Source organism: Entamoeba nuttalli (assembly GCF_000257125.1).
Source record: "Entamoeba nuttalli P19 unplaced genomic scaffold asmbl_4259, whole genome shotgun sequence".
Classification (NCBI taxonomy): domain Eukaryota; phylum Evosea; order Mastigamoebida; family Endamoebidae; genus Entamoeba; species Entamoeba nuttalli.
Genome location: NW_008576660.1, coordinates 1 through 13,444, shown reverse-complemented (window position 1 = coordinate 13,444; position 13,444 = coordinate 1). Strand labels below are relative to the sequence as shown.

The following is a 13,444-nucleotide window of genomic DNA, read 5'->3' as shown; positions in this document are numbered from 1 at the left end:
TAAGTATTACATTTAAAAATAAACATCAACTACTCTTCTAATAAAAATAATATTCTTTCATTACTTGTTTATAACTTTTTCATGAACTTTTATTGGTACTGTCTCAGAAGTGTTATTATAATACAATCACATTTATTGAATACGATGAAAAAAAATTTAAGACTTTTTATGATTTAAACAATGGACTAACTTTTAATGCAATACACTCGGATATAGTGATAAGTATAACATAATTATGTATTGTATTATTCAGTATATTTATAAATATGTAATACATGACAATTATATCTATGATGCATTGAAATGAATAAATTAAAAATAGTATTTTCAAATAAAAAGTTCTAAGCATTATTCATTTTTATACTTATGAATAGTATATACCATATAAAATCAACACTACCTATAATAAATTATATTCGCTTTAGATGTTTAGAAAGAGAAGATTACCACAAAGGAGTTATTCAAGTTCTAAATGAATTATCAAATTGTCAAATGGACAAACAAAAATATGAAAAAATCTTTGATGAATTGGTTTGTCTTTTTGTCTAGACACACAACAAAGTGCTATATTTTAAATGAACTAAATGAGGTAGAAAGAAACTGGTAGATATGTTATTGTTGTTGGAGAAGATGAACAAGAAAAAATAGTTTGTGTTGGTACTTTGTTCATTGAAAGAAAATTTATTTGGAATGGAGGGTTAGTCGGACATATTGAAGATATTGGAGTGACACAAAGCAGAAGAAATCAAGGAATTGGTAAAGGATTAATTGACTCACTGTTAATTATTGGAAAAGATGAAGGGTGTTGTAGAATTATTTTAGATTGTAAAGACAGAGTCAAAGGGTTTTATGAAAAATGTGGGATGACATACAAAGACAATTGTATGGCGATTTATTTAAATAAATAAATGGAATTTTTAATGAAGCTTATTCGAAAAAATCACTTTAAATGATATAAAATTTATTTATTTTTTAACTAAATTACAGTGAATAAATAACTCTATTAAAAACATACAATAAAACCAAAAAAAAAAAATAAACCAAAGAAGTAAAATATCATACCTAATTGAATAAAAACTTCTTTAATGAGTCAAAATAACTATTACAACTTTTTAGTTCTAAGAAAATTATGAGAAAAGACATACTTCAAAAGAACAACAAAAAATTTTTAGGATAAACTGTTATTATCAAAAAAACAAGACTGATGGGAGTTCCTTCATTATATCGTTGGTTATGTAAAACAGTTCCTAATCTTTCAAGAAAGGCTAAAGAACATTTTGATATTGACTTAACACGTAATAATCCAAATGGAAGAGAATTTGATAATTTATATATTGATGTTAACGGGTTAATACATAGTTCTATTGATAAACAAACGATTGAAGAAGTTATAGAACATATACAAAATCAATTAATGAGAATTATTATGATAGTTAGACCTAGAAATTTACTTTATATTGCTATTGATGGGGTATGTCCTATTGCAAAAATGATTCAACAAAGAAAGAGAAGATTTACTACTGATTGTCTTGAAGGAAATGCTATTACACCAGGAACTGAACTTATGGAAAAAATTAGTGTCGGAATTGAATCATTTATTTTAAATCAAATGAATAATAAAGGATTAGATTATTGGAGAAGAATTAAAGTTATTGTTTCTGGTGTTCATGTTCCAGGAGAAGGAGAACATAAAATTATTGAATATATAAGAAGTCAAGAACGAATAAATGAAAGTCATGTTATTTATGGAGAAGATGCAGACCTTTTATTGTTAAGTTTAGTTCTTCATTATGACTCAATATTCATATTAAGGAAAGACACAAGACAAATATTTGATAAAAATAAAAAAGGAAGTAAACCAGCAAGAAACGGAACAGGAAAAAGTAAAGTAATGAAAGATAAAATAAAAAAAGTTGAAAATGAAAAAATTGAAAAAGAAAAAAAAGAATTAAAAAAAGTCTTTGGAAGTGATGATGATGAGTTTTTAATTCCTTTTGAGTTTGCTAATATCTCTCTTATTAGTAAAAAATTATTAGAATTATCTAGCCAATATGAAAATTCGATTGAAAGATTAGAATTAGAAAATGATTTTATTTATTTAATGTCAATTGCTGGAAATGATTTTCTTCCAAATATTGAAGGAATTGATATTTATGCGGGAGCATTAAACACAGTACTAAACATTTATTTCCAATTACATTCAAAAGGAATTAAAATTACAGAAAATGGAAAAGTTAATAATAATGGTGTTCTTGCATTTTTTACAGAATTAGCACAACATGAACAAAGACTAATAGAGAGTCAAATGAAAACTAGAAGAGGTTCTGCTCAACCAATTTGTGGTTTTATTAATATTGATACAAATAAAACAATTAAATTAGGACAGTCTGGATACAAAGAACGTTATGTTCAAACATATTTTATGAATAAAGAAGAATATATTAAAGATAGTGTTAAAAGTTATTTAGAAGGAATGAATTGGGTCTTTAATTATTACTGTGGTAATGCCTTTTCATGGAAATGGGGTTATAAATGTCATTATGCACCATTATTGTGTCATTTCGTTGACTATTTTCAACCAGTAGAATTAACTACAATAGCAGAAGATGATGGTCCAATTCATCCTATAGAACAACTCATTGCTGTTTTACCTCCCAAAAGCATTCATCTTATACCAAAACAACTTCAAGAAATATATAACCTTCCAGAATTTAAAAAAACTATTCCAGAACATGTGATTATTGATGCACATGGACAAGATGTCTCTTATAAAGGAATAGCATTAGTTGGATTCCCAGATATATCTCTTATTCATCAATATGTAGAAGACCATATCAAAGAATTAAATAAACTTGAGGTAATAAGAAATCAACTATCACAAGAAGTATTGTTTGTTTATAATAAAATACCAAATTTCAGTACAATTATAGAACCTACAACAATTGACATTAAACATAATGAAATAAAAGGAATCTTAAAAGAAATGAAATATTCTTTGCATTCATTTTACTATCCAGTTCAACATGGAGTAACAAAAGAATTACAAAATGATTTGATACTTGGGTATTATTTTATTCATTCGCTTCAATAATTAGTTGATTGATGATTAATTTACATTATTAACTGGTATTTCATATCTCGGATTTTTCCTTCTAAAAAAAGTTAAACAAAAAATTTAAACTCAAAGTGATTTTGAGCTACTTAATGGAGTCTTTAAAACTTTTGTTTCAATTATGCCACGTTATGCTTTCGTTAAATTGAATCTTAAAAAATAAGAATATATCCAGAAAGAAGATGTCTGTGGAAATTGAATATTGCTCTACTGTGAATACTAAAGAAGAAATTATTAAGAAAAGTGAAGAATTAAAAGAATGGATTGACAAGGCTATTAATGAAAAATGGAATCCTTTATCTTATAATAACCCAGAAATTACTTTAGTAGACCAGCCACAACAAGAATATAAACACCTTGTAATGAGCAGTTGTACTATCAATGCTAATATTGAGAAGGTATATAATTTCCTTATTCACTCTACTTTTGAAGAACAAAAGAAATATGATACTGACCTTCTTGAATTTGAACGTGACCAACGTTTTGAAGATGAAGGATGTGAAATAGCACGTGTGTGCTATAAAGCACCATGGCCAGTAACTGCTCGTGAATTTGTTGGAGTTCAAAATTGGTTCCAAAGAGATGGAAAGTATTATCTTCTTCAAGAATCAGTGAATTATCCAGCTAAATGGACAACACCAAATAAGAATTATGTTCGTGGTTATAAGAAGAGTGGATTAGTTTTAAAACCACTTGGTGATAATAAAATTGAAGTTCATAGAGTTGTGGTTATTGATGCACGCGGATCAATTCCTGGATGGTTAGCTGGAACTGCTAAAAAAGATGATGCTGGACGTTTGTTTGAGATGAAAAAGTATTTTGAAGCTAATTTTGCTTAGAACTTAAAACATACTTTTTACGATAAAAAGAAACTTATTTTTTTTTGTCAATGTTTTTTTTTATTTTTTTTAAAACTATAAAAAAACCTATTGAAAAAAAATATCTAAAAAAGAATAGGAAATACTATTGTGTGAATGAAACCATCTCAATTGGTACAGCCAACCGCATCATACGGCTCTAGCTATCAATATAATTTATTGTTAGATAAATGTAAAAATATTAGTGATATAGTTACTGGAGATATATTAACAAATGTAATTGAACTTGTTCAACAGCTTAACTCTATTATTAGTGAACAAAAACATTACCAAATTGCCGTAGAGAAATGGTTGGCACGGTGCCTCCCTTTTGAGAATGAAAAGGAGATTTATGAATTCGTTAAAGAATTTAAAATCTCATCAACAATTGAACACAATATGTTAACTAAACTTAATTCAAGTAAATGGAATAATATTAGAAAGAAAGGAAATCAAAATGTATTCATTCCTAAAGCACAAGTAACAAGGTCAGTAACTGATTCATTAGAAAAACAAAGAATGGGTTCAAATATAAACTTTTCTGATGAAAGTCCACAACTTCCAAATGAGGCATATATTCCTTCAAGAAGTGCTGATAATTGTATAGAACCACAAAAAGAAGTTAGTCTTCAATTAAATGCAAAAAGTTTTGTTCCAAAGAGAAAGAAACAACAAATAGAATTTGAAAGTGCTGATGTGGTTGCTGATTTTCTTGGAGAAGAAGTTATTAATGAACCAATTAAAACTGGTCCTAAAGAAGAACAACAAACAAAACAAGTTTCTATTAAATATTCGTTAGGTAGTAAATCATTTGTTCAAAGAAATAAAGTAAATGTTCCACAACCATCAAGAAGTCCATCATCATTTAATTTTTATAGTAAGAAATTTATACCAACAACAAAAAGAAAAAAAATGACTATTCAACCAGACTCTGTAGCACAAGAATTTATTAATTCTCATATTAATGAATTAAAAGAAGTTCTTCATTGTGACCAAATGAATTTAATTTATAATGGAACTAATTTCCTTGGACTTGAAAAGATTATTGATTTAGAAGACATTGTTATTGTCTTTATTACAGAAAGTGATAGTTTTGGATTCCAAATTAGTGGTTCTAAAAAAATAACACCATTTATTCTTCAAAACCCATTTGATCTTATTCCTGTTAGATTTGATCCTAAAGAAGAAATGAACTTTAATATTGAACTTAATACAAAACATGAAATAATGGAAGTTTGGCATTTTATCCGATTAACAGGAACAACAGCATTTATTTCTGATGATTTTAATGAATTTTATAATGATCCAACAGAAATTGGGTCTGATGTTTTTACAGGAAGTCATCAACCAGATACTTTTAATGTATCTCATTTCCTTGCATTTTCAACTATTTAAGAACATCAACAATTTCATAATGAAATCAATTCTTTTATTCTTTTAGTTTTATATTATTTTAAAAGATATTTAGGAATAACTAAAGTAAAAGAAGAAATTTGATTGAATCTAATATTCATCATATTCTACAAAATTGTTTAAATTCTTTGGATCAAGAATATCTAAATGTTCTTGAAGTACTGCAGCTGCATATCCAGTTCTTCCCATTCCTAATGAACAACGATAGTCATAAGCCATTTGAAATGATTCTAAAGCTTTAGTTTTACAATATTCATATAAATCTGGCATAATTTTAGAATATTTCATTAAAGCAACTCCATATTGTTCTAATACAGCAGCAAATACTCTTCCATGACTAAATTGAACTTGATATTTTGCTACTGGAATTAAATATTGTTCAAATATTTCTAAAGGATTAGGACAAGATTTTAAAGAAACATATTTTCTCATTGCTTTAAATAAGAAAAGATGAGTGTCATGCATTTTTCTTAATGGATTATAATATGCTTTATGTCGTTTTAATTTTTCCATATCAATTATAAAATCTTCTTCTTCATTAAATTGATTTATCTCTTCTTCTGTACAAATATATTCACATGAATGGCATTTATATCCTTCTGGTTCTGGATATATTATTCCTCCACAAGAACATTTAAATGCTCTCCATGGATCTATTGGTCCACTACATAATGGACAGTCACAAATAAATCCATAATTGTCTTGAAAATATTGAATTCTTTTTGGACGAATAGAAGGGAATGTATATGAAATTGTAATTTCAGTTCCTTTTGGAATGTCTACTAATGCCGTCCAATACATAACATCTCCAACAGTATGCCATCCAACATTTTCTTTACAAGAATGATTTGCAAGACTACAAGCAATAAACACAGCATACCCATCAATAAAGTCTAATGAAAATGAATTAGTATGAATACCATTAACAATACGTTTAATGTCTTCAAACTCAACAGGATTTAATAATGTTTTATCTTCTTTAAAATCTTCATAAATAAATTTAACATGTTCACTAAATTCTTCATCTCGTTGATGATTCTGTGCTAATTCTGTTGCAAATTTAACACTACAAAATGCAGTATTATCATAAATACTTCTTACCATATAATAAGTTGAATCTTTATTTGATTCACTATCTTCTTCTCCTTCAAAAAAAATTGTTGCTTGTTCTTTAAAAACAAGTTCTCCAGCATGAATATCTTCTACTGCAACAAGTCCTCTACCTTTACCAGGAAGTTCTTTTATCTCAAATTTCTTTTCTGGAAATTCTTTTTTGTAAACTTCTTCATAAGAATTATAATGAGGATTTTGTGAACGATCAATAGGGTCTTTTCTTGAGGGTATTTTGACGTTGTAATTGTTATCAAATTTATTTCTTAAAGAAGGATATTGTTTAATAAATTTAAATGATTGCATCTTCTTTTATATACTTGTTATCAAAAACAAAATAATAATAGTTCTTGATTTTATTGTTTTTTAAATTTTATTTCTGTTGTTAAATCATTTTTGTTTTTAAATCCCATTTTTGTATTTTATTAAGAAATAATAAAATTATTAGAATAAATAAAAAGACAAAAACGAAAATAAAACTTATCAATTAATCAAAAGAATATCTTAATAAACATCTCAAAAAGTTTTATAAATTAACACAAAATATTTTTATAATAAATAATAAAATCTTAAATTAATTTAAAAAAAAAAATAAAAATAACTAAATTTAAAATAACAAATTGTTATAATACACTTCATTTAAATTTATTGTTTCATTAGTTCAATAGCATCAAATTGTTTCAACATTTTTTCTAGTGTTTCTTTATTTTTGTCTAATACTTGAAGGACTTGACGAACATTAGAAATAGTAACATCACAATTAGTTGTAATTATTTTTTCAATTGACCCATTAAGTCTTAAAAATGATTAATATAACATTATTAATAATTAGAATGAATAATATTAAACAAACACATTATAATATCTTAATACAAAGAAAATAGTAACTACAGCAATAGTATTTGGTTTTTTTCCTTCTAAAACAGATTGAATAGGTTTTGAAATTTTTAATGCTTGATTAAGGTAATTATTAAAATTATTAGAAATACAATATTTATTAATTAGACTATTAAGTAAATTATTCCTATTTCCTCCTGTTTTTATTTCTGGAATAAGTTTTTCAAGTAATTTATAACCAAAAAGAATTTCTTGTTCAGTATGATTAATACTTTTAGAAATTTCTTTGATTGTTAATCCATTATTTTCTATTTTACAAATATGATATACTATTCCAAGTAATACTTTTTCTAATTTTTTTCCTTTTACTTTAATTGTTGTTCCATTTATTTGTTGATAAATTTCTTTTCCTTGTTTTAATTGAATTTCATTTAAATTTATTAATTGAAAATAATGTTCTAATGTATTCATTACTTCATTTTTTTTCTTTTGTTTTACTTTACTAGTTTATTACTTCTCCTAATTAGTCTTTATCTAAAAAAAGATACACCCAAACTCTTCTTCAGGAATGTATTCTATCGCTGATTTATCTAAAATAATTCCACAGTTTTTACAAAAAATAACACCATTTGCATTTACTAAAATTTAAACTTATTTCTTTCTTATGGAAGTAAAATAGTAAAACAAACTTAAAGGTTCACATAACTCTCCAATTTTTTCTTCACATAATGGTATTTTTCTTTTAAAATTCATTGTAATATAATCTTAATCTTTATGAGATGATTGATTTAAATATCAAACTCCGCCACGTGGATATATTTTAAATAAAAAAATGCTTTTTCATTCATTATTTGTTAAGTTTTATCATATCAAAGAAGATAAGTTTTATTTTTCGATATTATTTTTATTGTATTATGTAGTTTCAATGTATTTATCACAATAATAGAAATGTGTTTTTTATTTTTTAATGAAAGAACTGAAAAAAAGAAATAAAATTAGTTTTAAAATGAAATAAATAAAATAATAATAGTAAAAATAATAATAATGTATAATACGACAGGCATGACAGTCGTTTAAAGACAACAAAGTCAAAATTGGTTTAACTAATAAAAAAGTAATGTTTGTTTTCTTCTTCTTGATAAGTGTTGTAATTAGTATTACACCATTACCTGGAGGAGAAAGAGATATTAATAACCTTGATCAATATAATAATAAATGTCGTATGCATAATGTTCCTGGGTGTACTGCACCAGCAATTAATATGAAATCAGATGGAACATTATATCTCACTGATGCATACCCAGCACCTGAAAATATGATTGAAATTTGTATTTCTGAACATCCAGAATTTGATCCAAATGTTACTCTTGGACATAAAACTTGTTGTGACCAATATTCTGTTTTAGATTTAAAAGAACAAAGTACTCTTCTTGATGGTTCATTTGGTAAATGTCCTGCATGTTATTTAAATCAAATGAATTTATGGTGTGGATTTGCATGTGATCCAAATTCAGCAAGATGGACTGAAATTGATGATTTTAAACACGATAATACTTGTAATGAACCAGATGGAATTGATGTCCCAAGTTTATATTATTATCTTCATCCATTATATGCACAACAAATTTATGATTCTTGTAAAGATACTGAATTATCTGGTGGTTTTGCAGTTAGGTCTTTATATCCAACATACAAAGAATTTTTCCAAATGATTTCTGATGTTAATCCAGTTATGCCACTTCATTTTGTTTATGATGAAACAGGATATAATGGAAGTAAATATACTAAAATGCATAAATGTAGTGATATGTGTTCATGTCAATCTTGTCATGAGATGTGTACAGAATTTATTGAAGATGAACCTACTTTTAAAGATTATCCATTCTTAGATGGTACTTTAAATATTATTACTATTATTTCTATCCATTTATTTATGTTATTTATTATGGTTATTATTACTGTTTGTGGTGGAATTCTTTCTTATAAAACATTTACTCAAATGAAAAAATCTAATCCAACACTTCTTTATATTAGTTATATCTCTCTTGGAGCTGTTACTTTATTAGGAATTGGATTCATTATTATGGGAATAATTGTTGTTGGTTTTCCAATGGAAGGAGTAATAACATCAATGCCATGGGGAGATGGAAATTTATTAGGAATGATTTTATTATATATTGGATTTGGTGTATATGTTATTGGATATAGTGTTTATGATTTATATTATTTTGTTATTTATACTCTTTATAATAAAAAAGAATCAGAAGATATTATAGATTCAGCAAAAGTATCTATTCTTGGACAAGAAGAAAGTTGTGAAGAAGACACTAACAAAGTTGATTTAACAGATAATTTCTTATCTAAAGCTATGTCTTGGTATACTAAATTCTTATGGAAATTTAAGTGGATTATATTAACTGTTGTAATATTATGTTGTATTGTTTTATGTGTTGGAGTTTTTAAAATTGTTTTTATTACAGATTCATTAGGACTTTGGGTACCAAAGAATTGTCAGACAATGAAAGATAAGAATTATTATGATGAGGCATTTGGTCCTTTCTTTAGAATTAATCAATTTATGTTATCTGATAAATTACATCCAGGTAATCAAGTATTAACACAACCATTAATTGTTCAATTACAACAAATGATAGATGAAATTCGAGCTATCCATGTGGAATGGACAGATAAAGAAACTGGAATAACAAAAGATATTACAATGGATGATATGTGTTACAAACCTGTTTTTGGAAAGGGATGTATTATTACATCAGTTACTGGGTATTGGCAACATGATATTAACAAAATAATGAATACAGAAAATGTTACTCAATATATTCAAAACTGTCTTGGTAATCCATTGGCTACTGGATGTGCTGATGATATTGGTTCACCTGTAGATCCACATAATTCTCTTGGTAATTATACAGTTGGTGATAATAACGATCCAATGAAGGCAACAATTCTCCAAGCTACATTTATGTTTAACCAACCAAATAAAACTGTGATAGAGTGGGCAGAATTATGGGAAGAAAAATATTTAGAAATTTTAGATAGAGACTATTCATTAGTAAAAGTAGCATATCAAGCCCAACGTTCTGTAGATGATGAAATTAATAGAGAAACATTTACAGATGTATTAACAGTTCTTTGTTCATATATGGTTATGTTTATTTATATTTCTTTGTCATTAGGAAATTCATTCTATCATTTTAATTACAAGACTGTTTTTGTTAAGTCTAGAATTTTATTAGGTATTCTTGGTATTGTCATTGTCTTATTCTCAGTATTTACTTCTGCTGGATTCTTCTCTTGGATTAATGTAGAAGCAACATTAATTATTACTGAAGTTATTCCATTCTTAGTTTTAGCAATTGGAGTAGATAACATTTTCATTCTTACAAATACTGTTGATGAACAACCTATGTACGATAAAGATGGACAGTATGTTCCAGTAGAAAAACGACTTGAACATTCTTTAATGCATGTTGGACCTTCAATGATGTTAGCTTCAATATCGGAATCATTAGCTTTCTTCCTTGGTTATTTAACAAGTATGCCAGCAGTTCAATCATTTTCACTATATGCTGGTCTTGCTATTTTCATTGACTTTATATTACAAATAACTGTGTATGCAGTGTTATTATGTTATGATGTTAAGAGACAAGAGAATCATGGATTAGATTTTATTCCTTGGTTACAAGTTCATGACAATTCTTTAGATGAACAACATGATTTTGAAAGAGGCTCTCTTATTAAACATCTTTTTAAATATGTTGCTACATTCTTGTCATATTATCCAGTAAAGATTATTGGTTTATTCTTCTTTATTGCATTCTTTATCTTCTCTTTGAATTATGTTCCAAAAACTATGCTTGGATTACCTCAAGAAACTGCTCTTCCACAAGACTCTTATATTCAAGACTACTTTGTTGCTTTAACTTATTTAGAAATTGGTCCACCAGTATACATTGTTGTAAGGGATGGTGCAACATATTTGAATGAAACAACCCAAAGTGCACTTTGTGCATCAGATAATTTTGGATGTGATGCTTTATCTATTCCAAATTATTATGACGCTGCAAGAACAATTGATGGAACTACATTTGATTGGATTGATGATTATTTCTCTTGGGCTGCTCAAAAAGATTGTTGTAGGTTAGATAAAGATGGTAATATTTGTCCATATGATATGCCTAATTATACTGAATGTACTCCTTGTTTCACTAACTTCACTGATAAAAAACGTCCTGTTCCAGAAGATTTCTATAAGTATATAAATAGATTTTTGACTGCATCTATCAATGAAACATTATGTTCTGTTAATGGTCAAGCATATTATCCAGATGTTGTTTGGAATCATATCAATGGAACTAAAGAAACAGATTATTCTTATGTTAATGTATCTCGTTTAAGATTATATCATACAGTTTTAGTTACTCAAGATGATTTTATTGATGCTATGGTTCAAGCTTATAATATTTCTGATTATATGAATTCTATTTTTGATGTTAAGACATTCCCATATGCTTATCATTATGTGTATTTCCAACAATACTTTAATATTGTTGATCTTTGTGTTATGGATGTATGTTTGGCATTGGCAGCAGTTTTCGTTGTAGTTATGTTATTAATGTTTGATCCAATTGTAGCCATAATGATCGTATTGTGTGTATTAATGTGTGTAATAGATTTAATTGGAATAATGTATCTTTGGGGAGTAGAATTAAATGCTGTTTCATGTGTTAACTTAGTTATGTCTATTGGTATAACCATTGAGTTCTGTGTCCATATTGCACATGCCTTCTTATCTTCACCAAAGAAGACATTAAATGATAAAATGAAAGATGCTGTAATGAATATGGGTAATAACGTTTTTGTAGGTATTACTTTAACTAAATTCCTTGGGGTTATTGTTCTTTCATTATCTTCCGGATTAATTTTTGTCATTTATTACTTCAGAATGTACTTCATGATGTTAATATTCGGAGCTTCTCATGGACTTTTCTTCCTCCCTATTCTTCTTTCTCTTATTCCTTCTGTTTCACTTAGTCATTTAACTGATCCTTTCAAAAAGATGTTTAGTAGATGTAATAAAAAGAAGAGTACTAAAGGAGAATATCAAAACTTTGAATAAGTTCAAAGTTGAGTTGTTCTAAAAGAGTATTTTTGATATTAGTTTTTGTTTTTATATTCTTTTTTCTGTTGTTTAGTAGTGCTAGACTCAACTTTATTAACTAATATAACATTGAAATAAAAAAAAACTTAAACAAATAGTTTAATTGAAATTGACTATGATTAATTCAATATTTAAAATACTAAAATAATCTAAGAATTAAACTTACCCAAATATCTTATCAATTTATTTGATTAATATTTTTCTATTATTTCTTATTGAATTTAATAATTGGGGGAGGGGTTAAACGAAAATTTTTATTATTGTGAGTTGTTAATTGTCTGACTTGTATAAACAAACTCTTGTGGTTTATTATCTAAAAGGATTAAATAACTTGAAATGAATGAGTAATTGTTTTTTTTTTGAAATTCTTAATATGTGAAACAACTGCTTAAAACTTCCCTTATCACTTAATAGATAATTCTTTATTCGATTTGGTTCTGCAATTTATTTTTGTAATGACCCATAATAATTAAAAAAATCTTGGATGATTAGCTCATCATTTCAAAGATCTTTTTTAATTTCTTCTTCATATTACAATACCCTCTATTTTTATATTCTTTTCAATAAATTTATTTAAAACAATGTTTAAATACCCAAATTATAATTAAGTCTACATAAAAAAGTATTTTTCTCCTTCCGTTTTCATATTATAAAAATAATTATTCTTTAGTTCATTTAAGTCAGTTAGTCAATAAAAATTGATTTAAAATTTTTTATATATTAAAAATTCTATTAAAAAAAGTTTTAAATATTCACAAAAATTACTTTAAAAATATTTTACCGAATAAAATGAAACTTTAATATCATTTTAATATTCGGAAGTTAAAGAAAAATTTTTCATTTTTCCGTTTTTTTATTTCCTTCTGTTTGAAATTACTTTTATTTGATTGGTTGTTTTATTTAAGGAAATTTAAAAAAAAAAAAAAAAAAAAAAAA

General features: G+C 26.2%; 7 protein-coding genes across 7 annotated transcripts; 5 read left to right on the top strand and 2 right to left on the bottom strand.

Annotated features, from left to right (window-relative positions):
- Positions 1 to 366: 366 nt before the first annotated feature.
- On the top strand, positions 367 to 908 carry ENU1_098320 (glucosamine 6-phosphate N-acetyltransferase, putative; the record flags this gene model as incomplete). The annotated part of the gene is made up of 2 exons (XM_008859240.1): positions 367 to 531; positions 594 to 908. 2 exons carry the CDS (start codon positions 367 to 369, stop codon positions 906 to 908), a joined length of 480 nt encoding a protein of 159 aa, XP_008857462.1.
- A 296-nt stretch (positions 909 to 1,204) lies between these two features.
- Positions 1,205 to 3,091, top strand: ENU1_098310 (5'-3' exonuclease domain containing protein; the record flags this gene model as incomplete). Its single annotated transcript, XM_008859239.1, has 1 exon — positions 1,205 to 3,091. One exon carries the CDS (start codon positions 1,205 to 1,207, stop codon positions 3,089 to 3,091), a length of 1,887 nt encoding a protein of 628 aa, XP_008857461.1.
- Positions 3,092 to 3,294: 203 nt separating this feature from the next.
- On the top strand, positions 3,295 to 3,951 carry ENU1_098300 (START domain containing protein; the record flags this gene model as incomplete). The annotated part of the gene is made up of 1 exon (XM_008859238.1): positions 3,295 to 3,951. The coding sequence occupies one exon, from the start codon at positions 3,295 to 3,297 to the stop codon at positions 3,949 to 3,951; it is 657 nt and encodes a 218-aa protein (XP_008857460.1).
- A 135-nt stretch (positions 3,952 to 4,086) lies between these two features.
- Positions 4,087 to 5,364, top strand: ENU1_098290 (hypothetical protein; the record flags this gene model as incomplete). The annotated part of the gene is made up of 1 exon (XM_008859237.1): positions 4,087 to 5,364. One exon carries the CDS (start codon positions 4,087 to 4,089, stop codon positions 5,362 to 5,364), a length of 1,278 nt encoding a protein of 425 aa, XP_008857459.1.
- Positions 5,365 to 5,472: 108 nt separating this feature from the next.
- Positions 5,473 to 6,798, bottom strand: ENU1_098280 (hypothetical protein; the record flags this gene model as incomplete). The annotated part of the gene is made up of 1 exon (XM_008859236.1): positions 5,473 to 6,798. The coding sequence occupies one exon, from the start codon at positions 6,796 to 6,798 to the stop codon at positions 5,473 to 5,475; it is 1,326 nt and encodes a 441-aa protein (XP_008857458.1).
- A 339-nt stretch (positions 6,799 to 7,137) lies between these two features.
- ENU1_098270 (hypothetical protein) lies at positions 7,138 to 8,082 on the bottom strand (the record flags this gene model as incomplete). The annotated part of the gene is made up of 4 exons (XM_008859235.1): positions 7,138 to 7,288; positions 7,346 to 7,831; positions 7,886 to 7,967; positions 8,019 to 8,082. 4 exons carry the CDS (start codon positions 8,080 to 8,082, stop codon positions 7,138 to 7,140), a joined length of 783 nt encoding a protein of 260 aa, XP_008857457.1.
- Positions 8,083 to 8,446: 364 nt separating this feature from the next.
- ENU1_098260 (Niemann-Pick C1 protein, putative) lies at positions 8,447 to 12,466 on the top strand (the record flags this gene model as incomplete). The annotated part of the gene is made up of 1 exon (XM_008859234.1): positions 8,447 to 12,466. One exon carries the CDS (start codon positions 8,447 to 8,449, stop codon positions 12,464 to 12,466), a length of 4,020 nt encoding a protein of 1,339 aa, XP_008857456.1.
- Between the last annotated feature and the right edge of the window lie 978 nt (positions 12,467 to 13,444).